This window comes from Pan troglodytes, chromosome 18 (genome assembly GCF_028858775.2).
Source record: "Pan troglodytes isolate AG18354 chromosome 18, NHGRI_mPanTro3-v2.0_pri, whole genome shotgun sequence".
Lineage (NCBI taxonomy): Eukaryota > Metazoa > Chordata > Mammalia > Primates > Hominidae > Pan > Pan troglodytes.
The window spans coordinates 34,896,190-34,922,349 of record NC_072416.2 but is presented as its reverse complement, the minus strand read 5'-3'; the positions used below and the strand labels follow the sequence as shown (position 1 = coordinate 34,922,349).

General features: G+C 51.6%; 1 protein-coding gene, 1 long non-coding RNA gene and 1 other non-coding gene across 7 annotated transcripts in view; 1 reads left to right on the top strand and 2 right to left on the bottom strand.

Moving 5' to 3' along the window:
* Positions 1–184: 184 nt before the first annotated feature.
* LOC104002578 (uncharacterized) lies at positions 185–20,761 on the bottom strand. Its single transcript, XR_674931.4, has 2 exons — positions 19,351–20,761; positions 185–857 (listed from the first exon to the last, which is right to left on the bottom strand). It is a non-coding gene; the product is annotated as an uncharacterized LOC104002578 (long non-coding RNA).
* The window catches only part of BCL7C (BAF chromatin remodeling complex subunit BCL7C), a 70,889-nt gene continuing 45,944 nt past the window's right edge, over positions 1,216–26,160 (top strand). Inside the window, exons 1-7 of one of the 5 annotated variants that reach the window (XM_054669314.2) lie at positions 1,220–1,558; positions 2,122–2,200; positions 2,464–2,572; positions 2,665–2,826; positions 6,444–6,529; positions 15,121–15,213; positions 15,331–15,958. In XM_054669314.2, the coding sequence (XP_054525289.1) occupies positions 1,467–1,558; positions 2,122–2,200; positions 2,464–2,572; positions 2,665–2,826; positions 6,444–6,529; positions 15,121–15,213; positions 15,331–15,384 (675 nt within the window). In that variant the 5' untranslated portion in view covers positions 1,220–1,466 and the 3' untranslated portion in view covers positions 15,385–15,958. Of the gene's footprint in view, positions 1,559–2,121; positions 2,201–2,463; positions 2,573–2,664; positions 2,827–6,443; positions 6,530–7,401; positions 7,598–15,120; positions 15,959–26,160 lie in introns of those variants that run through there. The other 4 variants (XM_054669315.2, XM_016929718.4, XM_063797763.1 and 1 more) reach the window with 4 other exon arrangements.
* Positions 1,433–1,507, bottom strand: MIR762 (microRNA mir-762). The gene has a single exon (NR_036038.1). It is a non-coding gene; the product is annotated as a microRNA mir-762 (primary transcript).

Sequence of the window (26,160 nt, the reverse complement as noted above, 5' to 3'; positions counted from 1 at the left end):
ATGCTGTCTTAACCATGCTCCTAACCCCTTATACCCTTAACCTCTGGACATGGTCACGCCCAAATTCACAGACACAACAGCCACACCTTGAAACACACACACACACACAACAGCAGCACAAATTTTGACATGGTCTTATCTGCTGACAAGCCAGCCTCAAATAAAGTCAACCAAGACACACTCATTTTATTTAAGTAGTGTACATTTTATTTAAGTCATGTGATGGATTTTCACAGAATACATATGCCCAGGGAACCAGCACCAGATTACACAACAGAACTGGATCAGCTCCCAGAAGCTCTCCCCTCGTCCCCTCCCAACCCTAAGGGCGACCACTATCTTGACTTTGGTGAACTATAAATTAGTTTTGTCTGGTTCTGAACGTAATACACCTGGAACCATCTAGTATGTACTGTTGTATTTGGCTTCTGTCACTCAAGATTTCATCATGCGACTTGTCTATGTTGCTGTGTGTAGCCGGGCATGTCAATCCCGTTGCTGTGTCTATGTGCATGGTAGTGAGTAGGGCATCATTCATTTTCCATTCTGTTGATGGGTTATTTCCAGTTTGGGGCTGTTATGAAAGGGCTCTGAACATTCCCATGCACCCTCTTGATGCTCACACCTACACATTTCTGCTGGGTGTTGACAGCCTAGGAGTGGAACTGCTGGATCACAGAGGTGGCATATGTTCGGCTTCATTAGAAAACTGCCAGTTTTCCAAAATGTCTCTACCAATTTACACTCCCCCAGAAATACAAGAGAGGTCCAGTCGCTCTACTTTCTCGCCTCCACACGGTGCGGTCTTTTTCACTTTAGCCATTCTGGTGGTGGAGACCCACTCGTATTCGCAGCGCCTGGAGCGTAATTGGCACTCAGTTAACAAGACCGTTGAATGAATGGATGACTGAGTAAGTTGGGCGGTGTAGACCAAGAGCCTGGCGAGGGCGGACACACGCACGCACTCCACACACAGCGTTTCGCGGACACCCACCGCGGCTCACGCAGCGCAGGACACAGACCCTGTCGCGCACCCCGCGCCCACGTGGTCTGAACACACGGCCTCGGCCCTGCCTCGCGCGTCCGGTCGCAACTCCCGCTCTCCGTCCCCAACTCGCGCGTCCGTCCCCAACTCCCGCTCTCGGCGGCGGGCAGGGGGCGCTCCGCGTCCAGGCGCTCCAAGGGGGCGGGCCCGGGTCGGGGCGGGGCCGGCCGGGCTTCCAGGCCTGGGCTCTGGCCGCCCGCGCCACCGGGCCGCTCCGGGGACAGGCCGGGGCGGGGCGCGGCGGCAGGAAACGGGGCGGGGACTCGCGGAGGCGTTGGGGACGAGAGAGGGCGCGGCCAACTCCCGGGGGGACGGCAGGCCGAGAGCGCGGCGCCTGGGCCTGGCGCCGAGCCTGAGCCCGCCGGACGGGAGGCGGCCCCGCCGCGGGCTCGGCCCCGGCCCCAGCCCCAGCCCCGCCAGCATGGCCGGCCGGACTGTACGGGCCGAGACCCGGAGCCGGGCCAAGGATGACATCAAGAAGGTGATGGCGACCATCGAGAAGGTCCGGAGATGGTGAGCGCTGCTCGGGGGCCAGGGACGGGACACGGCGGGACCACCAGCACCAAAGGCGTCTACGCTGCCCTCGCCAGCTCTGGGCCCCGGGTGTTCGGTGTATCTCCACCCACTAGCTTTGCCCTGGATCCACAGGGCTCTGTCCCCGTTCGCCTGGCTACTCCTGGGGGTCTACAAAGCGTGATCCCCAGCCGTGTCCTCCCAGAGCGGGAGCCCCCTCTTGTGCCCCGCCCCCTAAAGCTTTGACACCCCTCCTGCAAGTGCGCCCCGGGATCTGCAGGGCTCTGATCCCGGGCCAGGCCCATAGCCACGCCCCCCCATGTGTGCCCCAGGGGTCCACAGAGCCAGAGCCCCAAATCATATCCTCTCTCTAGAGGCACCCACCGCCTATGCCCTGGGGTTTGCAGGACTCTCTTCCTCCATGTAACTATGCCCCATTAGCAAAACTGTTGCTATCCTCCTGTGCCTCCTCAACCTCTGCAGGTACCCCCAGATGTGTCCAGCTCCTAGGGGGGTGGGTCTCCCCTCAGGCCTCTCTGACCCAGCCCCCCACCCTCCCACAGGGAGAAGCGATGGGTGACTGTGGGCGACACTTCCCTTCGTATCTTCAAGTGGGTGCCAGTGGTGGACCCCCAGGAGGAGGTGAGCAACCCCCATTCCCACAAGGCCCTGCATCTGTGCAACCTCAGGCAAGTTCCTCCCCACCCTGACCTCTACCTCCAGCTCCCCAAGACCTCAGATGCAGCAGGACAGACGGGAACCATCATTAGCAGCTCCTCCCCTTTTGCCCTCTTTTCTGCTCCACACCCCCTGAGTTCGAGCCCTTTTGCTTCTCAGTGCCTCAGTTTCCTTAGGTGTATGGTGGGGCTTTCCAAGAGCTCTGACCCTAATCCTCTAACCCCCAGGAGCGAAGGCGGGCAGGTGGCGGGGCAGAGAGATCCCGTGGCCGGGAACGTCGGGGCAGGGGCGCCAGTCCCCGAGGGGGTGGCCCTCTCATCCTGCTGGATCTTAATGGTAGGTAGGGATCCTGAAACGCGGGGGGCTGTGGGGACTGAAGGAGTGTACTAGGGATCTCAGGCCAACCATCTCGGCTCTTGCTCCCGCAGATGAGAACAGCAACCAGAGTTTCCATTCGGAAGGTTCCCTGCAAAAGGGCACAGAGCCCAGTCCTGGGGGCACCCCCCAGCCCAGCCGCCCTGTGTCACCTGCCGGACCCCCAGAAGGGGTCCCTGAGGAGGCTCAGCCCCCACGGCTGGGCCAAGAGAGAGGTAGGACCAGGTACCTCCCAGGAGCTCTCTCCTCTAAGTCCTGTCTTCTCCAGAGTCTAACCTACCAGCTCATCCCTATACCTGCTCCCCGTCTTGTGCACCCTCCTCAAGGCGCCTTCCGACTCCTGCAGAATCTCCCTGTAGCTACAGTCTCATTCCTCTGGTCTCTTAGAATCTATACAGACATATCACTGTCTGAGATTTTCATGTAAATTAATTTTTTACTAGTTTATCTTTCTCCTCACTCTCATGTCAGTTTCCTGAATGTTGGGCCCATATTGATCCTTTTTTTTTTTTTTTGAGAAAGGGTCTCACTCTGTCACCCAGGCTGGAGTAGTATAGTGGTGTGATCATAGCTCACTGCAGCCTTGAACTTCCTGGGCTCAAGCGATCCTCCTGCCTCAGCCTCCCAAGTAGCTGGGACCACAGGCATATGCCACCACACCTGGCTAATTTTTGTATTTTTTGTAGAGATAAGGTTTCACCATGTTGCCCAGGCTGGTCTCAAACTCACTTGCTCAAGCAGTCCTCCACCTTCAGCCTCCCAAAGTGCTGGGATTACGGGTGTGAGCCATCACACCCACACCCGGCCCCCCCCCCCTTTTTTTTTAGAGACAAGGTCTCTGTCACCCAAGCTGGAGTACTCTGGTGCAATCATAGCTCACTGCAGCCTCAAACTCCTGGGCTCAAGGGATCCTCTGGCCCCAGCCTCCCAAATAGCTGGGACTCAGGTGTGTGCCACCATGCCCAGCCAATTCTTAAATTTTTTGTAGAGGTAGGGTCTCGCTAAGTTGCCAAGGTTGGTTTTGAACTCGTGGCCTGAAATGATCCTCCTGTCTCAGCCTCCCAAGGTGCTGGGATTATAGGCGTGAGTCACTGTGCCTGGCCGTATGTGATCTTGTTCACTACTGTATCCTCAGAATAATATGGGACACATAGTAGGTGCTCAGTAAATATCTGTTGAGTGAATAAATAATAGTGATAGTCATAGGGGTGATTAATAATAATAGGAATAACAACAGCTAGTATTTATTGAGCTCTTACTGTGTGCTAGGTGCCCTGGTAAACACTTTACGTGGTTGGGTTTTTTTCTTTTCTTTTTTTTTTTTCTTTGAGAGAGTTTCACTCTTGCCAAGGCTGGAGTGCAACGGCACAATCTTAGCTCGCTGCAACCTTCACCTCCTGGGTTCAGGCAATTCTCCTGCCTCAGCCTCCTGGGTAGCTGGGAATATAGGCATGAACCACCATGCTCGGCTAGTTTTGTATTTTTAGTAGAGTTGGGGTTTCGCCATATTGGCCAGGCTGGTCTCAAACGCCTGACCTCAGGTGATCTGCCCGCCTTGGCCTCCCAAAGTGCTGGGATTACGAGCCACCACGCCCAGCCTTTTTTTTTTTTTTTTTTTTTTTGAGATGAAGTCTTGCTCTGTTGCCCAGGCTGGAGAGCAGTGGTGCAATCTTGGCTCACTGCAAACTCTGCCTCCCAGGTTCAAGCAATTCTTCTGCCTCAGCCTCCCATGTAGCTGGGATTACAGCCATGCCATCACGCCCGGCTGATTTTTGTTTTTTTGCTTATTTGTTTGTTTGTCTTTGAGACGGAGTTTCGTTCTTGTTGCCCAGGCTAGAGTGCAATGGCACAATCTCAGCTCACCGCAACCTCTGCCTCCCCGGTTCAAGCGATTCTCCCGCCTCAGCCTCTCGAGTAGCTGGGATTATAGGCATGCACCACCATGCCCCGCTAATTTTGTATTTTTAGTAGAGACGAGGTTTCTCCATGTTGGCCAGGCTGGTCTCGAACTCCCGACTTCAGGTGATCCGCCTGCCTCAGCCTCCCAAAGTGCTGGGATTACAGGCGTGAGCCACCGTGCCTGGCCTAATTTTTGTATTTTTAGTAAAGATGGAGTTTCACCATGTTGGCCTGGCTAGTCTCGTACCCCTGACCTCAGGTGATCCGCCCACCTCGGCCTCCCAAAGTGCTAGGATTACAGGTGTGAGCCACCGTGCCCAGCCAACACTTTACGTGTTTTTTTCTCATTTAATTTTCACTACAACCTTATAAGGGTGATGATCTTGTTATGATCCCTATTTATAGATGAGGAAACTGAGACCCAGAGAAGTAACTCAGCCAGTGAGCCAGCATCTTGGGCCTGTGTCCTCATCAGATCTGCTTTTTTTTTTCCTTTGAGATGGAGTCTCACTGTCACCTAGGCTCGAGTGCAGTGGCACGATCTTGCTCACTGCAACCTCCGCCTCCCAAGTTCAAGCAATTCTCCTGCCTCAGCCTCCTGAGTAGCTGGGATTACAGGCTGCACAACACCACGCCCGGCTAATTTTTGTATTTTTAGTAGAGACGGGGTTTCACCATGTTGGTCAGGATGGTCTTGAACTCCTGACCTCGTGATCCACCTGCCTCGGCCTCCCAAAGTGCTGGGATTACAGGCTTGAGCCACCGTGCCCAGCCAGCTCTGCTTTCTTCCATGCAGTCAAACCCGTCTGATTGGCACCTCTTCCTCCTAGGCCCCCTGTCCCTGGCCTTCCCATTTCTCACCCGTTTTTGGTTCCAGCTGGTCTCTTCTAGTCACCTCCACACAGCTGCCAGAACAACTTTTTCCTTCATTTTTTAAGCTTTGCTTTTTTTTTTTTTTTTTGAGACAAGGTCTCACTCTGTCGCCCAGGCTGGAATGCAGAGGCGTGATCACGGCTCACTGCAGCCTTGGATTCCTGGGCTCAGTCAGCCTCCTGAGTAGCTGGGACTACAGGCATGCATCACCATGCTCAGCTAATTAGTGTAGTTATTCTTTATAGAGACAGGGTCTTACTATGTTGCCCAGGCTGGTTTCAAACTCCTAAGCTCAAGCGATCCTCCTGCCTCAGCCTCCCAGAATGTGAAACCCTGTCTCTACTAAAAATACAAAAAATCAGCGGGACGTGGTGGCACATGCCTGTAATCCCAGCTATTAGGGAGGCTGAGGCAGGAGAATCACTTGAACCTGGGAGGCAGAGGTTGCAGTGAGCCGAGATCGTGCCACTGCACTCCAGCCTTGGCGACACAGCAAGACTCTGTCTCAAAAACTAAAACAAACAAACACACAAAAAGAAAACCCTGATGTGGGCCTGTGGACTGGGTCTGGGTCTAGACAGTGCCAAGCAGTTGTATACCTTTGCTAATATAAAAATGGTAGCAAGCATTTATTGAGCACTTACTGTGTGCCAGCCACTGTGCTTTACCTGCATCCGCTCATCTGACCCTCACAACAGCCACATGAAGTAATTACTATCATTATCCCCATTTTACAGATGGGGAAACTGAGGCCCATGGAAATGAAGTAGCTGGCCCAAGGTCAGGATTTGAACCCAGGCAGTCCAAGCCCAGAATCTGTGGCAACTTAGCACGCATTCCCTCTGTCTCACGTGTCATACTTTCCTGTCCACCGCATCACCCTCGAGCTCCCACATCAGTGTTCCCTCCTCTGCTTCCTGAGGCTTCCTGCTCTCTCCTCTCTGCTCCCATGGCCCTCTGCCCTCTGTGACTGGGGCCTGTGACCATCTGTTTCCCCCACTGTCTGTGCTGCTGGCACAGAGTGGCTGTTCAGGGGATGTTTGTTACCTTGACGTTCCAGATCCCGGGGGCATAACTGCTGGCAGCACCGACGAACCCCCAATGCTGACCAAGGAGGAGCCTGTTCCAGAACTGCTGGAAGCTGAGGTGAGAGAGGCCAGAAGGCTGGACTCCTGGGTCTTGGAGGGAATGGGGGATCTGGGCAGTCGAAGGCTTGGAGCCTGCGTCCTGAGGGCCTGGAGGAGAGGCAGACCTGGGACAGAGCTGAAGGCTTAGGGGCTGGGTTCTTGGGACTGAAAAAGAAAGGGTGTTTCAGAGACAAAGTGCTGAGGGCTGGATCAGGGCTGATTGAGACCATTAAAAGCCTGACAAAGCTGGGCGTGGTGGCTCACGCCTGTAATCCCAGCACTTTGGGAGGCGGAGGCGGGTGGATCATGAGGTCAGGAGATCGAGACCATCCTGGCTAACACGGTGAAACCCCGTCTCTACTAAAAATACAAAAATTAGCCGGGCGTGGTGGCACGTGCCTGTAGTCCCAGCTACTCGGGAGGCTAAGGCAGGAGAATTGCTTGAACCCGGGAGGCGGAGGCTGCAGTGAGCCAGGATCGCGCCACTGTACTCCAGCCTGGGTGACAGAGCGAGACTCCTTCTCAAAAATAAATAAATAAATAAAGCCTGACAAAATCATGGCGCTCCTCCATGCATTTTCAAAAAATATCAAAAAATATCTAACTGTATAATTAGCATAAGAAAATTCCTTATAAAACTCTGACATTTCTCACGAGGCTACCTCGAGGCATTTTCAGAAATATCAAATATCAGGTTCGTTCCTCCACACAGTGTCACTGTCGTTGTTGTTGTTTTTGGTGCCTGCTTCCTCTGCATCCTGGGCATCTGGCCCTGGGCTTGCCTCCCGGGCCCAGGAGGGGAGGAGAGTGGAGGCTTTGGAGAAGGCAGAGGCTCAGAGGCTGGACGCCTGGGTTCTGTGGAGCTCACGCCTGTCCACCCTTCCTCTCCAGGCCCCCGAAGCTTACCCTGTCTTTGAGCCAGTGCCACCTGTCCCTGAGGCAGCCCAGGGTGACACAGAGGACTCGGAGGGCGCCCCCCCACTCAAGCGCATCTGCCCAAATGCCCCTGACCCCTGAGAAGCCGGCCTGCCTGTCCTGTTGCCCCAGGGGCCCCTTTGGCTTTTTACAAATAAAGACCCTTTTGTAATTTTGTGTCATGTCATTTCCCCGTCAGGGCTGGGGAGGGTCTTTGGAGACAGTTTTGTCTCATGCTCCATTGCTCAGATGTGGTCACTGAGGCTCTGAGAGGACCTTCCTGTAGTGACACCACAAGGCAGAGTGGGGTGGGGGCTTGAGCCAGGACCCTGCCTCTCAGTACTTCCCAGGTCTGTCCTATCTCCCGACCTTCACCTCCTCCTCTGGGAGGCCCAGGACCCCTCTTCCTGCTCAGCCCTCGCCTGGGCCTAACAATTATCAAAACTCTGGGTAGCTAGGCCATGATTCTGTTTTTTTTTTTTTTTTTTTTGAGACACAGACTTGTTCTGTTGCCCAGGCAGGAGTGCAGTGGTGCGATCATGGCTCACTGCAGCCTTGACATCCCACCTCAGCCTCCCAAGTAGCCGGGACCACAGGTGTGTGCCACCATACTCAGCTAATTTTATTTATTTATTTATTTATCACTATTTTTTTTTAGAGAGTTTTGCTCTTGTTGCCCAGGCTGGAGTGCAATGGCGCAATCTCGGCTCACTGCAAACTCTGCCTCCTGGGTTCAAGCAAGTCTCCTGCCTCAGCCTCCTGAGTAGCTGGGATTAGAGGTGCCTGCCACCACGCCTGGCTAATTTTTGTATTTTTAGTAGAGACTGGGTTTTGCCATGTTGGCCAGGCTGGTCTCAAACTCCTGACCACAAGTGATTTGCCCGCCTCGGCCTCCCAAAGTGCTGGGATTACAGGCATGAGCCACCATGCCCAGCCTGCTAATTTTATTTTTTGTAGACATGGGGTCTCGCTACATTGCCCAGGCTGGTCTTGAACTCCTGGGCTCAAGTGTTCCTCCTGCCTTGGCCTCCTAAAGTGTTGGGATTACAGGCGTGAGCCACCGCGCCCAGCCTATTCACGTTTCATACATAATAACACAGAGGCCCAGAGGGACTTGGGGGCCTGGGATGACCAACCCATTCCCTGCCCTGAAGAAGCCACTCCTCCATCTGGGATGCCTGGCCACACTTCTGGTTGGGTCTAACTTATCCCCATCTCAATCACCATCTCCTCCGAGAAGCCTTCCCTGACTCCAGGCTCAGTGAGTTCCCCCTTTTTTGAGCTCCAGCAACCCCTTGGGCTTCATTCTCCTTGTTTCATCATTTATCAGGCTGTTCTGGGATCCGTGGTTTGTGTGTCTGTCTTGTCTACGAGGCTGTGGGCTCCTGAGGGGTCTCCACACAACACTGGGAACAGGGCAGTCCTAGCAGCTGCTTCATGAATAAATGAATACATGAATGGGCTGGGGTTTTCCAGGCAGGCTTCTCTGAGGAGGTGGCATGTGAGCTGGGCTCTGAGACATGAACCTCTGTGCTAGAACTCAAGTCAGAAGCCCTGGTTCAAGTCCTGGCTCTGTTACTCCCTGAGTGGCTCTAGGCAGGCTGTTTCTACTCTCAGCCTTAGTTTGTTCATCTGAGCAATGGGAACAATAACTAGGCCTCATCTGCCCCAGGGGTTTGTGGGAAGCTTCGAGTAATATAAGGCCCTCTCACTCTGTGCCTATAGGGTCATGTATATTGGCCCTATTTTTATTTTTAATAAAGAAAGATACTGAGGTTCAGAGGGGACCAAATTGGAACTTTAAAGAAGCATTAAAAACTGTAGGCTAGGTGTGGTGGCTCACACCTGTAATCCCAGGCCTTTGGGAGGCACAGGTGGGAGGACTGCTTGAGGCCAGGAGTTTGAGACCAGCTTGAGCAACAAAGCAAGACAAAAATGAAAAAATTAGCCAGGCATACTGGTGTGCGCCTGTAGTCCAAGCTTCTTGGGAGGCTGAGGTGGGAAGATTGCTTGAGCCCAGGAAGTTGAGGCTGCAGTGAGTGATGATTGCACCACTGTGCTCAAATCTGGGCAACAAAGCAAGACCCTGTGTCTAAACAAACAAAGGAAATGTAAGGATGCTTCCCACAGCAGCTGCAGTGGTGTTGGTGGAGCCAGTGCTGTCCAGGGAAGCCAGGCTTGCTGCAATGTAGTGTAACTGTTTCTTATCACTGCTGTAACAAATTGCCACACATATAGGGGCTCAAAGCCACAGACATTAGCCAGGCACAGTGGCTCATGCCTATAATCCCAGCACCTTGGGAGGCCGAGGTGGGTGGATCACCTGAGGTCAGGAGTTCGAGACCAGCCTGACCAACAAGGTGAAACTCTGTCTCCACTAAAAATACAAAAGTTGGCTAGGCATGGTGGCGGGCGCCTGTAATCTCTGCTACTCGGGAAGCTGAGACAGGAGAACTGCTTGAATCCGGGAGGTTGCAGTAAGCCGAGATCGCACCACTATACTCCAGCCTGGGTGATGGAGCAAGACTCCATCTCAAAAAAAAAAAAAAAAAAAAAAGAAAAAGACACAGACATTGATTCTCTTACAGTTCTGGAGAAGTCCAAAGTTAGTCTCACTGGGTTAAAGTCAAGGTCTCAGCAGTAGTTCCCTCCAGAGGAGGATCTCTTTCTTTGCCTTTTCCGGCTTCTAGAGGCCACCTGCATTCCTTGGCTTGTGGCCCTTCCCTCATCTCAAATCAGTGTAGCATCTTCCAATCTCTCTCCATCGTCACATCTTCTCTAACTCTCCTGCCTCCTTCCTCCAAGGACCCTGTGATGACACTGGGCCCATTTGAATAATCTAGGACACTCTTCCTATCTCACAATCCTTAGTTTCATCACACCTGCAAAAGCCCATGTGCCATATAAAGCAACACATGCACAGATTCTGGGGATTCAGATGTGGACTTCTTTGGAGGGCCATCTTCATGGTAATGTCGGCTGTTTGCTGGGTGTGTGGCCACCTCATGACTCCCCTCAACCACTCCCGAGGGAGGAGAGTGTTCTGTAAATGGGAAAGTCCCTTGTGTGGGTTAGTGGTGCAGTGTTGAAGCTCAGAATTCAGGTTCCGGGTTTGAATCTCAGCATCTGCATTCATTTGTTGTATGACCTTGAGTAAGTGACTGAACCTTTCTGTGCATCTGTTTTCTCATCTATAAAATGGAGATAATAGGCCGGGCATGGTGGCTCACACCTGTAATCCCAGCACTTTGGGAGGCTGAGGTGGTTGGATTACTGAGGTCAGGAGTTCAAAACTGGCCTAACCAACATGGTGAAACCCTGTCTCTACTAAAAATAGAAAAATTACTTGGGCATGGTTGCGGGGCATCTGTAATCTCAGCTACTCAGGAGACTGAGGCAGGAGAATCTCTTGAACCCGGGAGGAGGAGGTTGCAGTGAGCTAAGATCACGCCATTGCACTCCAGCCTGGGCAAAAGAGGGAGACTCTGTCTCAAAAAAAAAAAAAAAAAAACAAATGGAGATAGGAGATAATAGTGACATCAGCCTGATGAGAGTATTCTGAGAGTTAAATTAGGCCACACATGGAGAGACAGGCTTTGGCCTGGGACGTAATAAGTGCTCAATAAATGGCAGGTTTTGTCCTATTGCCCCATGTTACAAATGAGGTTACCAGAGACTCTCCTGTCCCTGAGGCTGGGGACAGAAGCCTGGCCCCAGACAGGGTGTCCATTTCTGAGCAGCCCTGAGAAGCTAAAGTTTGAGTCTCCCCCATTCTTGACCCTCTCCTGGTCACGGGGCCTAGGAAACTGTCCTGATTCCCCCCAGGCATGCCCCCACCCTCTCATGCCCCATTCTTTGACCTGGTTTTTTTTTTTTTTTTGAGACGGAGTTTCGCTCTGTCGCCCAGACTGGAGTGCTGTGATGCGATCTTGGCTCACTGCAAGCTCCGCCTCCCAGGTTCACGCCATTCTCCTGCCTCAGTCTCCCAAGTAGCTGGGACTACAGACACCCGCCACCTCGCCCGGCTAATTTTTTGTATTTTTAGTAGAGACAGGGTTTCACCGTGTTAACCAGGATGAACTCGATCTCCTGACCTCGTGATCCGCCCGCCTTGGCCTCCCAAAGTGCTGGGATTACAGGCCTGAGCCATTGCGCCCGGCACTTTGACCTGGTTTAAAAGCCAGTTTGGGCCTGGCGTGGTGGCTCACGCCTGTAATCCCAGCACTTTGGGAGGCCAAGGCAGGTGGATCACTTGAGGTCAGGAGTTCGAGACCAGCCTGGCTAACACGGTGAAACCCTGTCTCTACTAAAAATACAAAAATTAGCCAGCCATGGTGGTGCATGCCTGTAGTCCCAGCTACTCAGGAGGTTGAGACAGGAGAATCACTTGAACATGGGAGGCGGAGGTTGCCTGGGCAACAGAGTGAGATTCCATCTCAAAAAAAAAAAAAAAAAAAAAAAAAAGCCAGTTTGGCTGGATATGGTGTCTCACACCTGGAATCCCAGCACTTTGGGAGGCTGAGGCGGGAGGCTGAGGCGGGAGGCTCGCTTGAGCCCAGGAGGTTGAGGCGGCAGTAAGATATGACTGTGCCACTGCACTCCAGCTTGCATGACAGAATGAGACCCTGTATCTTAAAAAAAAACAGTGAACATGGTAAACTTAAAAAGCTATCTCTTCCAGAGCCACAGCCCTTATTTACCACCTTGCTGTCTCCCCTTTCCACCTCCTCCCCAAATTCCACACTCTATTTATGGAAATCCTTCTACCCCTGGCTCTCGGGCCCCACCTCTGGGGCTCACTGACTCCTCCCCTCTGAGCCCTCATCTGTCCTTGGGCACTCCCCTCTTCCTGGTCTGGGAACTGTCTCTTGCCCTGGACTTGCTTCTCTTTGTGCACACTCTCCCTGCTGGGTCCCACCTGCCCTTTGAATCAACAGTTCCTCATTCTCTGACTCTAAGTTCCACCCCCACCTCCAGACTCCAGGAGCCAAATGGCTGCATCACATCTCCATTGGGATATCCCAGAGACCCCAGCCTCATCCTCCCCACAACCTATTCCTACCATCCCAGGAGCCAGCCAAGATGGTGACACCAGGAGTCAGAGTCACCTTCCAGGAACCACCACGTCCTGTTAGGTCTCTGTCTTAAGTAATTTTCCAGTTAGCCCCTTTCTTCAGGGCAACACTGCTTTACTAGGTGCCAGCAAAACTAACAGCCTCCTGGTGCCCACCTCCAATCCATGCTCCACCTAGTAGCTGGGCAATCTTTCAGAAACCCAAATCTGTCCATGCCACTGCCCCCAGTTAGAACCTTCCTGTCCTTACTACCTGCAGGATGGAGCCCACAGCCTGCTGCATACCCACACCTGCAGCCACTCTCTGAACTGCTCACAGCCCCCAGATGCCTGCTGCCATCTCTCACCCCTTGGGTTTTGCTCACACTGGCTGCTCCACCAGGAAAGCCCCTCCCTTCCCCTCTTCGCCTGGCAGATGCCAAAGCAGTTTTCAAGTCTCAGCTTCTGGGGTGTCTCTTCTGCCTTCCCTCAGCCCCTTACCCCTCCTCTGCTATGTCGTGGAGTGGTGGCTGTTGCTTTGTAGTGGTCCCTGTCTGCTTGGTTCTTCAGCACCAGCCTGCAAGCCCCAGGAGGGCAGAGGATTCCCTTTATTCATAGCAATAGGTACTTATTGTGTGCTTACTGTTTGCTGGGCACTGTTCTAGGACCTGAGGATGCAGCTTAAAGAACACAGAATAAATGGCCGGGCGTGGTGGCTAGCACTTTGGGAGACCGAGGCAGGCAAATCACCTGAGGTCAGGAGTTCAAAACCGGCCTGGCCAACATGGTGAAACCCCATGTCTGCTAAAAATACAATAAAATTAGCCAGGCCTGGTAGTGGGTGCCTATAATCCCAGCTACTCGGGAGGCTGAGATGGGAGATTCACTTGAACCCTGGAGGCGGAGGTTGCAGTGAGCCGAGATCGCACCACTGCACTCCAGCCTGGGTGAGTGAGATTCTGTCTCAAAAAAAAAAAGAACACAGGAAAAAAAAAAAAAATCCCTGCCCTCATGGCACCTGCCTTCACGCAGTTATATCCTAAGCAGGAAGTTAGAGTGCTCTGGAAAAAGCAAGCACAGAACGGGAGATGGGGAGAGAGCAGGGTGTGATTTTAAGCGGGGGCGAGGCAGGGGCCTCACTGAGGCAAAGGCTGAAGAAAAGCTGGAAGGAGGTGAGGGAGAGAGCCTTGCAAGTTTCTGGGGAAGAGCATTCCAGGCAGAGGGAATGGCCAGGGCAAAGGAGAGCCAGTGTGACTGGAGCGGAGGGAGGGAGGGGCAGGGGAGTGAGTTCAGGTCAGCTGGGCCTCGCAGGCAGGGCAAGCACTTAAATTATCCTTCACACTGGGAGAATGAAAACAAGGGCAGTACTAATCACGCTGGGAAGGCAGGCAGAAGCTGGGCCAGCAGAACTTATGGTCGCCCTGCTCAGAGGCCAGTGTCAAGACTTGGCTTTTCCTCTGGGTATCGTGGAGTGTTCTGAGCAGAAAAGCATAATCAGACTTAGGTTTTGTTCCTAATTTTTTGTTTTGTGTGTGTGTGCGTGTGTGTGTGTGTGTGTGTGTGTGTGTATGACGGAGTCTCACTCTGTCACCCAGGCTGGAATGCAGAGGTGCAATCTCGGCTCACTGCAACCACTGCCCCCTGGGTTCAAGCGATTTTCCTGCCTCAGCCTCCCAAATAGCTGGGATTACAGGCACTCGCCACCACACACAGCTAATTTTGTATTTTTAGTAGAGACAGTGTTTCACTATGTTGGTCAGGCTGGTCTTGAACTCCTGACCTCAGGTGATCCACCCGCCTGGGCCTTGCAAAGTGCTGGGATTACAGGCATGAGCCACGGCACCCGGCCTGCAGGCACATTGTTAACTACAGCCCAGTATTCATTCACAGGTTTTTTCCCCCCTCTTTGATGTAAAATATCTATATAGTAAAATGCATAGGTGTTAATTGCTCGATTCAGTGAATTTTAACAAAAGCATAGTGCCAGGTGTGGTGGCTCACTGGGAGGCCAAGGCAGGAAGGTCATTTGAGTCCAGAAGTTTAAGACTATCCTGGGCAACATAGTGAGACCTCATCTCTACAAAAACTTAAAAAAAAATTAGCCGGGCATGATGGTGCACACCTTTAGTTCCAGCTACTTGGGAGGCTGAGGTGAGAGGATCACTTGAGTCCAGAAGTTCAACATTGCAGTGAGCTATGATTGTACCACTGCACTCTAGCCTGGGCAACAGAGCAAGACCCTGTCTAATAAAAATAAAAATAAAACCAGAACAAAACAAATGCATACATCTGCATAAGGAAACTGTTCTCAAATACAAAACATCACTATCACTTGCCAGAAAGTTCCCGTTGCCCCCTTCTCATCTCCAACTCCCCAGAGTCAACCGCTGTACTGACTTTTTTTTTTTTTTTTTTTGTATTTTTAGTAGAGACGGGGTTTCACCATGTTAGCCAGGATGGTCTCAATCTCCCGACCTCGTGATCCGCTCACCTCAGCCTCCCAAAGTGCTGGGATTACAGGCATGAGCCACCGCGCCCAGCCTGTTCTGACTTTTTTAATAAGACAGGGCCTTGATCTGCTGTCCAGTGTGGAGTGCAGTGGCATGTTCACAGCTCACTAATTTTTTTTGTATTTTTTGCAGAGACGGGGTCTCACCATATTGCCCAGGCTGGTCTTGAACTCCTGGGCTCAAGCGATCCACCTACCTCTGCCTCCCAAAGTGCTGGGATTACAGGTGTGAGCCACTGCACACAGCCTTTTTGTTGTTGTTCAAACAACTTTAATGATGCCACAATGTCTGTCCTCCCCCAAGTAACTGGGTAAAGTGTTTTTGTTTGTTTGTTTGTTTTAGATCATAGCTCACTGCAGCCTTGAACTCCTGGGCCCAAGTGATCCTCCCACCTAAGCTTCCCGAGTAGCTGGGACCACAGGCATGTGCTACTGCGCCCAACTACTTAACAATTTTTTTTTTTTGAGACGGAATCATGCTCTGTCACCCAGGCTGGAGTGCAGTGGCGTGATCTTGGCTCACTGCAAGCTCTGCCTCCCGGGTTCATGCCATTCTCCTGCCTCAGCCTCCCAAGTAGCTGAGACTACAGGTGCCTGCCACCATGCCCAGCTAATTTTTTTGTATTTTTAGTAGAGATGGAGTTTCATCATTTTAGCCAGGATGGTCTCGATCTCCTGACCTCGTGATCCGCCCGCCTCAGCCTCCCAAAGTGCTGGGATTACAGATGTGAGCCACCGTGCCCAGTTTTTTTTTGTTTTTTTTTTTTTTTTTTTTTTTTTTTGTAGAGAAGGGGAGTCTCTCTGTGTTGCCTAGGCTGGTCTGGAACTCCTGGCCTCAAGGGATCCTCCTGGCCTCACAAAGTGCTGGGATTACAGGCGTGAGCCACCACACCTGGCCTGATTGTTTTAAAGTAACGGATTGGGTGAACCTGTTCTGGAACTTCATGTAAATAGAATTAAGCAGTATGTAACTCTTTTGCATCTGTTTTCTTTTACTCAGGCTAATATTCTTGAGGGTCATCCGGATTATTGTGTGAATCAGTAGTTTGTTCCTTTTTACTGCTAAATTATATTCCATAGGCCAGGATCACTCTGCTGGGTGGAGAAGAGACGGGCCCTGCCAGGGCTCAGAGACTCAGGTGAATGCACCACAGGGAGATGGACAGCCTTTTCTTAGGAATTTCTAGAATGCGAAGTCTGTGGCATCAGTCTCCCCAAAAATCTGGGAAAACAGAACTACATCAGGAGAATCTAGCATGACCAAGCATCCCTGTTTGCCCAGGACTTTCTTGGTTTTAGCACTGCAGGTTCCATGTCCCAGGAGACACCCCAGTCTTGAGCAAACTGGGATGGCTGATCACCACCACCCTAGCAGGATCCTGCCACTGCCCTTGGGGCTTCCGGACCCTTTTCACACAAGATTACATTCTGTTCCTCCTACAGAATGATTTTCCTTAAACTCTAAACTGGGCTCCTCTCCTGTTCTAAAACTTCCCATGGCTCCCCATGGCTGTGCCTGGCAACTGAAAGCACGTAGTCTCTGGTAGTGTGCATACTGGAATCACCTGGGGAATCATTTAAATATTCTGATGGCTGCCTTCTACCCTTGACATTTTTTTTTTTTTTTTTTGAGACGGAGTCTCGCTTTGTCACCCAGGCTGGAGTGCAGTGGCACGATCTCAGCTCATTGCAACCTCTGCCTCCCGGGTTCAAGTGATTCTTCTGCCTCAGCCTCCTGAGTAGCTGGGATTACAGGTGCGTGCCACCACGCCCAGCTAATTTTTGTATTTTTAGTAGAGACGGGGTTTCACCATGTTGGTCAGGCTGGTCTCAAGCTCCTGACCTCGTGATCCACCCACCTCGGCCTCCCAGAGTACCAGGATTACAGGCGTGAGCCACCACGCCCAGCCACCCCAGACATTTTTGTTTTTTTTGAAATGGAGTCTCGCTCTGTCGCCCAGGCTGGAGTGCAGTGGCACGATCTCGGCTCATTGCAACCTCTGCCTCCCGGGTTCAAGTGATTCTCCTGCCTCAGCCTCCCGAGTAGCTGGGACTACAGGCGCGTGCCACCACACCCAGCTAATTTTTTTTAATTTTTTTATTTTTAGTAGAGACGGGGTTTCACCGTGTTAGCCAGGATGGTCTCAATCTCCTGACCTTGTGATCCGTCTCCCTCGGCCTCCCAAAGTGCTGGGATTACAGGCATGAGCCACCACACCCGGCCCCACCCCAGACATTTTACATTGGTATCATGTGCAACCTGGGCCCTGGGATTTTTTGTTTTGTTTTGTTTTTTTGAGTCTTGAGTTTAGCTCTATTGCCCAGGCTGGAGTGCAGTGGCATGATCTTGGGTCACTGCAACCTCCGCCTCCCAGGTTCAAGCCATTCTTGTGCCTCAGCCTCCCAAGTAGCTGGGATTACAGGTGCCTGCCACCACACCCGGCTAATTTTTGTATTTTTAGTAGAGATGGGGTTTCACCATGTTGTCCAGGCTGGTCTCGAACTCCTGACCTCAGGTGATCCACCCGCCTTGGCCTCCCAAAGTGCTGGGATTACAGGCATCAGCCACTGCGCCCGGCCAAGGGCCCTGGGATTTTTACAAGCTCCTCAGGTGATGCTAACATGCTGCAAAGCTTGGAGCTGCGAGCCTGTGAATGTGATTTGTTTGGCTTACATGGTGTTGAACATGTTGGCAACATTAAAATCAAGTGATTTCATATAAAAATCTGGACTAGGCTGGGCGCGGTGGCTCACGCCTGTAATCCCAGCACTTTGGGAGGCCGAGGCGGGTGGATCACGAGGTCAGGAGATCGAGACCAGCCTGGCCAACAGAGTGAAACCCCATCTCTACTAAAAATACAACAAATTAGCTGGGCGCGGTGGCGGGCGCCTGTAGTCCCAGCTACTCGGGAGGCTGAGGCAGGAGAATGGCCTGAACCCAGGAGGCGGAGCTTGCAGTGAGCCGAGATAGTGCCACTGCACTCCGGCCTGGTGAAAGAGCGAGACTCCGTCTCAAAAAAAAAAAAAAAAAAAAAATCTGGACTCAGGCCGGGTGACATGCCTCACACTGTAACCCCAGCACTTTGGGAGGCTGAGGCAGGAGGACTGCTTGAGCCTAGGAGTTGAGGCTACAGTGAGCTATGTGTTGCTACCCTTCAACCTGCGCGACAGAGCAAGATCCTGTCTCTACCAAAAATAAAAAAAGAAATCTGGACTCCAGCTACCCTTGAAAGCAGATATTCTGAGATACTGAGTTTGCCTCCTGGAGTGGTCATGGGGCGGAGGTTGGTGGGGTAGGGGGGTAGGGGGTGCAGAACACTGACTGCCCTGGGGGCGGAGTCTCTTCCCTTCAGTCCCCGCAATCCCTACCGCGCTCCCTGGTGTTCCACTCTCCTCCTTGCTGTTCACTTGCATGGCCTCCAGGCTAATGGCTGAGTTTTGCGGCCAGGCATTTCAGGCCTCCCAGCCTTGGCCTCTGCTCACCTTCTCCACCTCCTCACTCCCTGCTCTAGTCATCTTCATCTCATGTCCTGCCCTCCAGCCACATGGGCTTCTTGGTCCCTTCCACACCTGTTTTTGCCCATGGAGTTCTCCCACCAAGTTCCTTATGGTAGAAAAGCCCCTGCTGGATTTGGCCCCTGCCCACCTCTCCTGCCCCTTTCCCCAAGCTTTCTTCCAACTCATGCATAGAACTTCTACCACAAGGAAGCTGGCCAGGCTGTTAGCACTCCCGTTCCCTCTGTCTGTGAAGCCCTTTCCTTCCCTCCACCCTCCCCTTCTCTCTCTTATCTCAGGCTTTGGGTTTGATTTCACCTCCTCCAAGGTTCCCTGACCTTCAAACTAGGTCAGGTCCCTGGTTAGTCACTATACTTCCTCTTTCTCACCTCCTTCATCTCACTTCCCCTGCTAGAATAAGGCCACATCTGTCTCATAATCTCTGTCTTCCTAGGGCCTAGTGTGGTGCCTGGCATACAGTAGGTGCTCATTAATGATAAATGAATGAAAGCAAGCACATCTCCCTTTCTCTACTGGCAAAATCCTAATCCTTTTCTGGTTACATTTCTCCTGTAGCATCCAATTCTGTTCTCGAGACCCAAAAGATCCCTGAGGTCCTGTGATCAATGGAGTTTTAGCTCAGGTCCATTTCACAGTGGGCCCAGGGGATCCCCAGATTCATCCTGTGGTTATTTCCCCAGGCACAGAGTGAGTGCACTGGTGGCACAGGCATACCCAGCAAGTGGCATAATCCCCCCCATTAGTTAACTGGGTGTCGCTGTGCATGGCTGTGAAGGCAGGGATGCACCTGGCTGGTGACCCCAGAACCCCTCCGGGTACAGCACAAGGGCAGAGCCCAAGAACTTACTTTCCGTCCTCTTGCATTTGCCTGTGGATTTGCAGTTGGTAATGGCGTTCTTGCCCGGCCCTCCTTTGTTCCTCCAGGCAGCCAGGCAGCTGTGGCGTAGTGAAAGGGCAGGATGCGGGATAGGAATGGAGTTATTCCTGATTCAGACTGATTTGCTCTAACTGTGATTTGGGGCAAGTCCCTTCCCCTGTCTAGACCTTAGCTGGCTGCCGCATCTAAAAAATGGAGCCAATAATCTTTTCCTCGTCTTTGGGGTCATCCATCTTTCAACCACATCAGGAGCAGCGGGAACCAAGTGCAGAGGATGGCCTTAAAAGCAGTATGGGAACCAAATTTTTGTAAAGTAAATATTTTCAACCTTTATATTTTGGAATCACCAGCGGTATTTATTACGTGCACTCTAGGAAATGGAGGCAATGCAATGCCAAAAACAGAAAGTAAAACTGCTGTCCTGTGCCGCGGCCCGGTGGGGGTTTTAATGTCTGTATCTTAAGATCTGGTGAGGGCACGGGTAGGTGCGGCTGGACCGAGTGAAACCAGCCCCGCTGGGCGCCTGGGCCCTGTCTCAGGGCTGTGCTCGCAGTGGAGGCATCTGCAGCTCGGCACCCAGAGGCCCCGCGACCCTTCCAACCTTTGTGACGCTCCGCGGAGACAAAGGCGGGCGGCGCAGCCTTGGGAAGGGTTAAGGCCACCGACGCAGCCCTGCGCGTGCTAGAGCGGCCGGTGGCGGACTTCCGGTTGGGGCGCAGGCGCGCGCCGCGTGTTCCCGACCCGCCGAGGCCGAGACCTCGGGCAACCTCAGCAGTGCGCAGGGCTGCACTGTCTCCGTCTGCGGCCTGCAGTAAGCGGGTAGGGGATATGTCGCGCGGCCTCGCCTGGTCTGCGGCGGGAAACTCGCATCTAGGCCAGACCCTCCCGCAGGGTCCGCACTCGCGATCTGGGCTGTGGGCAGCATCGTGGCCCCTCGGGGCCTTATAGGGGCGTGAGGATCCCGGGCGAGCTGGGGGCGGGCGGCTTCTTCAGCTCCCTTGCGCCATGGAACCCACTGTATGCCCGTTATGCAGTCAGGAAAGCTGAGGCCGGGAAGGAGGGCGTTACGCTGCAACCCCGGAGACCAGCTGTCCCTCGCGTTGCCGCAGTCGGCAGAGGCGTGGCCGGAGCCATTCCCGGTCTCCAGTGCGGCTGCAAGGGCGGGCGCCCGAGGGCGTTCTGCTCCGGGCCTCCACCCGCGAGCTGACCGTGTCAGGCGCGCCACACACGGCCCTTCTCATTCTCTCTGCACCTCGCGAGGCAGAAGCTGCCGTTCCCGTGTCACAGACAGAAAAACAGTCTGGGGTGATTTATCCGGAGTCAAGACTCAGGTCTGTGGCTCAGTCGGGAAGGATAGAAACCCAAGCTTCCTCCGAATGGTTCAGAGACCCGACCAAGTTAAATAATAATGGCCCTGGCTCAGGGGTCTTTAAGTCTTCCCCCCGCCCTCCCCTTTTGTTTTTGTTTTGTTTTGAGACCGCCTCAATGTCCCCAGGCTGGAGTGCAGCGGTGCGTTCTCCGCTCACTGCAGCTTCGACCTCCCGAGGGCTCAGGTGATCCTCCCACCTCAACCTCAGGAGTGTCTGGGACTACAGACACGCGCCACCACGCCCGGCTAATTTTTCTGTTTTTTGTAGAGTCAGGATCTCGCTATGTTGTCCAGGCTGGTCTGGAACTCCTGGGCTCAAGCGATCCTCCTGCCTCGGCCTCTGAAAGTGCTGGGATTACAGGCATGAGCCACCGCGCCCGGCTACCCTTTAATTAACTCAAGGAGTTTAATAATTGAATTTAGGCTGGGCTCAGTGGCTCACGCCTGTAATCCTAGCACTTTAAGAGGCCGCGTCGGGCAGATCACTTGAGGTCAGGAGTTCAAGACCAGTCTGGCCAACATGGTGAAACCCTGTCTCTACTAAAAATACAAAAATTAGACGGATGTGGTGCCACACACCTGTAATCCCAGCTACTCGGGAGGCTGAGGCAGGAGAATCCCTTGAACCCGGGAGGCAGAGGTTGCAGTGAGCCAAGATGGCACCACTGCACTCTAGCCTGGGCCACAGAGCGAGAATCTGTCTCAAAAAAAAAAAAAAAAGATTTGACACCTATACCTTCCTCTGTGTGTGTGTGTGTGTGTGTGTGTGTGTGTATACATATATCTATATATATATGTATATAGAGAGAGGAGGAAAAATCATATAATTTTTCTATATGTGTGTGTGTGTATATATATCTGTACAATTTTTTTTTTTTTGAGACAGTCTCGCTCTGTGGCCCAGGATGGAGTGCAGGGACTCGATCTCAGCTCACTGCAACCTCCGCCTCCCAGGTTCAAGCGATTCTCCTGCCTCAGCCTCCCAAGTAGCTGGGATTACAGGCTGCTGCTACCATGCCTGGGTAATTTTTGTATTTTTAGTAGAGACAGGGTTTTGCTATGTTGCCCAGGCTGGTCTGGAACTCCTGAGCTCAAAAGTGATCTGCCTGCCCCAGCCTCCCCAAATGCTGGGATTACAGGTCTGAGCCATCACACCCGGCCCATATATACGTATTTTAAAATAACACCTTTACTGAGAGAGATGACTCACACACCATACAACTCACCCATTTAAAGTGTACAGTTCAATGATTCTTAGTATCTTCACAGTTTTGCAAATATCACCACAGTCAATTTTAGAACATTTTCATTACCCCTAAAAGAAACCATACCCATTAACAGTAACTCCCAAGCCTTCCTCCCACTACAGCTCTAGACTACTGCAAATCTACTCTATAGAGTTGATTATTTTGGACATTTCATATTAGGGCTTTATGTGGCCTTTTTTGACTGAGATAACATTTTTGTTGTTGTTTTTAACAAAATCAACTCCTTGAGCTCAGAGCCCTGGCCTGTAATCATAGCCAGCTAGAACTGAACAGCATTGTTTTGGTTTTATTGTATCTATTTTTACCACTCTTGGGTACATGATAATTTCTCATTTATGGCAGTGGTTAAAGTTTCCTTTTTGAATACACCTATTTCCATCAAAACGTGAGTTGATAATTTTTAAAGAACAAGATTAAGTAAACAGAAGTAGAGGTGGTCCACAAATTTGTCAGAGGTTGGGAAGATGGGATGTGAATGAAGTTTGGCAAACACTGGATTGTCTGATTTACGGTTCTCCAGGTCATCATTTGAAAACCACCCTCACCTTATTCTTTCATTGCATTTTCCTGACAACTCCTGTAAAGAAGTGCATGATTTTACCGATGAAGAAACAGGTTCAGAGAAGTCAGGTACAATTACTTGTCCAGTGTCACACAGCTAGTGACAGAAGCTAGGCTTAACCAAGTCTGTCTGATTGCCAAAACTACCTACTTACCAAGTCTGGAAGTAGGATAGGGGGTGGGGAATGGACTAGCAGGCTTGAGAGGGGACTCTGGCCACTACCCAAAACATGCGGGCACCAGGCTGGCTGAATTGTTTTGGGTACTTCTTCTAACAAATATTCAAATATTTCTATGAAACAATTTATGACTCTAAACAGAAATCCCATCTCATTTGCCACTGGGGCTTTCACCCTCTCTCAACAGCACACCGCAGTTCAGGAAGTGCTGCCTGCCTGGAGAATGAGGGTGTGTGTGAACGTGCGTGCTGGTGGTGAGGAGAGTCTGATCTCTAGTTCATCTTGGTTGCTACTGGCATCACTTTCCAAGCCCACAGGGGTCCCTTACATTCCATGACTTCTGCCCTATTCCACCTGTGGGCACCAGAGTCTCTAGGCTGGCTGGGATTACCTGCATATAGGGTCCCATGTTTCTGGAATGTCAGGCCGCCACCTGCTCTCAGGACTGACCACTTTCCTGGAGCACAGCCGCAGGGCATTCACCATGACTCCCTCTCTCCCCTTCCTGGCCAAGGACTTTCCCACCTCTTGCCATCATCTTCATCAGAACTCTGCCTCCTCCCTCAGACCCTATTCCTCATCTTATTCTTTCCCTGTGGGCTTTAACAGACCATTAAATTCAGAACCCATTCCAATAACACGAATATCCTTTTCCAGAGAGAGCTTAATTTTATACCTTAATTTTTGAAATTATAGCATATAGAAGATAAGCAAAACAACCAGGTCCTGCCATGCTCTTGTTCAACACCGATTTAACTCAGTCCACCTCTCTCACAGCTGTGCAATTCAACTTGACCCAAACTTGAGGCTAAGCACCTCCAGACAGGATGATTAGGGTCCATCTGGTCTCACTCAACTTAGGTGAGAATCTCAACCCTAAATCCAAGCAATTATCTGAGTAATTCTGGACCCTATAAAACAAAATAGTGGCCGGGTGCGATGGCTCACACCTCTAATCCCAGCACTTTGGGAGGCCAAGGTAGGCAGATCACCTGAGGTCAGGAGTTCAAGACCAGCCTGGCCAACATGGTGAAACCCTGTCTCTACTAAAAATGCAAAAATAAGCCAGGCGTGGTGGTGCCTGCCTGTAGTCCCAGCTACTCAGGAGGCTGAGGCAGGAGAATCACTTGAACCTGGGAGGTGAAGGTTGCAGTGAGCCAAGATCGTACCACTGCACTCCAGCCTGGGCGACAGAGTGAGACTCAGTCTCAAAAAAAAAAAGCTAACATTGAGCTAGGTGAATATTCTCAGAGCACTACATGCATAATCTTACAAAATCATTTCAATAACTTAGTGAGGTAAGTACTCTTATTATTTCCACTTGACAGATGAGAAAAGCAAGGCACAGAGAAGTGAAGTCACTTGTCCCATAGTATATAATAGAGGCAGATTTGAATCCGTATCATCTGACTTCAGAGTGTGTACCCTCAAACACAGAGTTCAGATGAGGCTAACTGCAGCCATCGTTTACAGCAGCATTTCAGTGTTCCCTATACACTGTCCCCCTCCTAAGTCAGTTTCTAGCTACTTGGGAAGCAGAGTTGGGGATTCCTCTTCCCAGAGATCCAGAGTCGGAGCACCCCAAGACCTGGATCTCCCACTCAGGACACCTTTCCCCCTGCCCAGTTCTGGCCCCTCTGGTGATGAGTTAACGACTGTTCCCCTGGCCTGCAACTGCCACCGAGTTACTATGTGTCAGCACTGGGCTGGGTACATTTACAATTTATCTGGTCCTCGCTACTTCCCAGGTGCTATTCTTCCAATATTACAGATAAGTCAACTGAATTCTAGGACAGTGAAGTGACTTGCCCAGGGGCACACAGCTAGTGAATGGAGCAACAAGGATTGGAACCCAGGTGCCCATCCCTGAGTCTACTGCTCTGGCCACTCCTTAGGGACATTCTGGAGTTGAGAGTCATGTAAGGGAGGGAGGTGATGCTTGGCTGTGGTACCCCAGCAAGTCTCTTACCCTCTCTGGCTCTACTTTCTTATCTATAAAATCTCTTTCCCCAGTTTATTTATTTATTTATTTATTTAATTTTATTTTATTTTTTGGTGGGGGGACAAGATCTTGCTCTGTCACTCAGGCTGGAGTACAGCTCACTGCAGCCTCCAACTCCTGGGCTCAAGCGATCCTCCTGCTTGATCTTCCTGAGTAGCTGGGATTACAGGCGTGAGTCACCACACCCAGCCCACCCGGCTAATTTTTTATTTTTTTTGTAAAGACGGGGTCTCACTATGTTGGCCACACTGGTCTCAAACTCCTGGGCTCAAGTGATCCTCCCACCTTGGCCGAGAAGACAGGTGTGCTGGGATTACAGGTGTGAGCCTCTGCACCTGGCCTCTTTTCCCAATTTTTCTAATGAAAGCAAGCTTCCTTTTTTTTAGGAACTTCAGAATGAAATTTAAAAGACCACTATGAAAAGGGTGTTCTTATAAAAAAGAAGTCTCACTCCTTTGGCAGGCCAGGAGTCGTAAGGCCTGGTCTAAGGAACCATTTTCTGCCTAGGCTTCTAGAGCAGCAGCTGGGCTGAGGGGCTTGGAGTTTGGGGAAAAGGAGATGAGAACCCTTGAGCCTCCCTGGGGAACAGGAATGTGATGGTAACAATGGCTCCCATTTACTGCATCTTCCTAAGGTGGCAGGCCCTGGGCTAAGAGATTGAGATACAGGTGAGATATATAGATATATGAGATAGATGGATAGATGCATGTATTCATACACATGGATTCTAGGCTTTTAGCCACTGCCCTACTCTATTTTTCTAGAATTTTAGAGAAGAGTTTTCTTAGATATCACCTCATTCTATCTTCTAATTTAAGGGCAAGGAATAATTTGTTTACTCATTCAACAATCATGGAGGTGCCATTCTATGCTAGGTCCATGCTGAACTCAGAAAAGACAGAAAAAGGCCAGGCACCATGGCTCATGCCTGTAACCCCAGCACTTTTGGAGGTCAGTGTGAGAGGATTGCTTGAGGCTAAGAGTTGGAGACCAGGTTGGGCACCATAGCGAGACCCCATCTCTACAAAAAATAAAAAAAATTAGTCAGGCATGATTATCCTCACTTGTAGTCCCAGCTACACTGCAGGCGAAGGCAGGAGGATGCCTTGAGCCCAGGAGTTTCAAGGCTACAGTAGCTTTGATCGTGACACTGCACTTCAGCCTGGGCAACAGAGCGAGACCCCGTCTCTTTAAAAAAAAAAAAAAGAAAGAGCCAGGCGTGGTGGCTCACACCTGTAATCCCAGCACTTTGGGAGGCAGAGGCAGGAGATCCACTAGAGCTTCGGAGTTCGAGGCCAGCAACATAGTGAGAACTCATCTCTACAAAAAGTAAAAAAAAATGAGCTGGGCACAGTGGCAGGCGCCTGTAGTCCCAGCTACTCAGGAGGCTGAGGCGGGAGG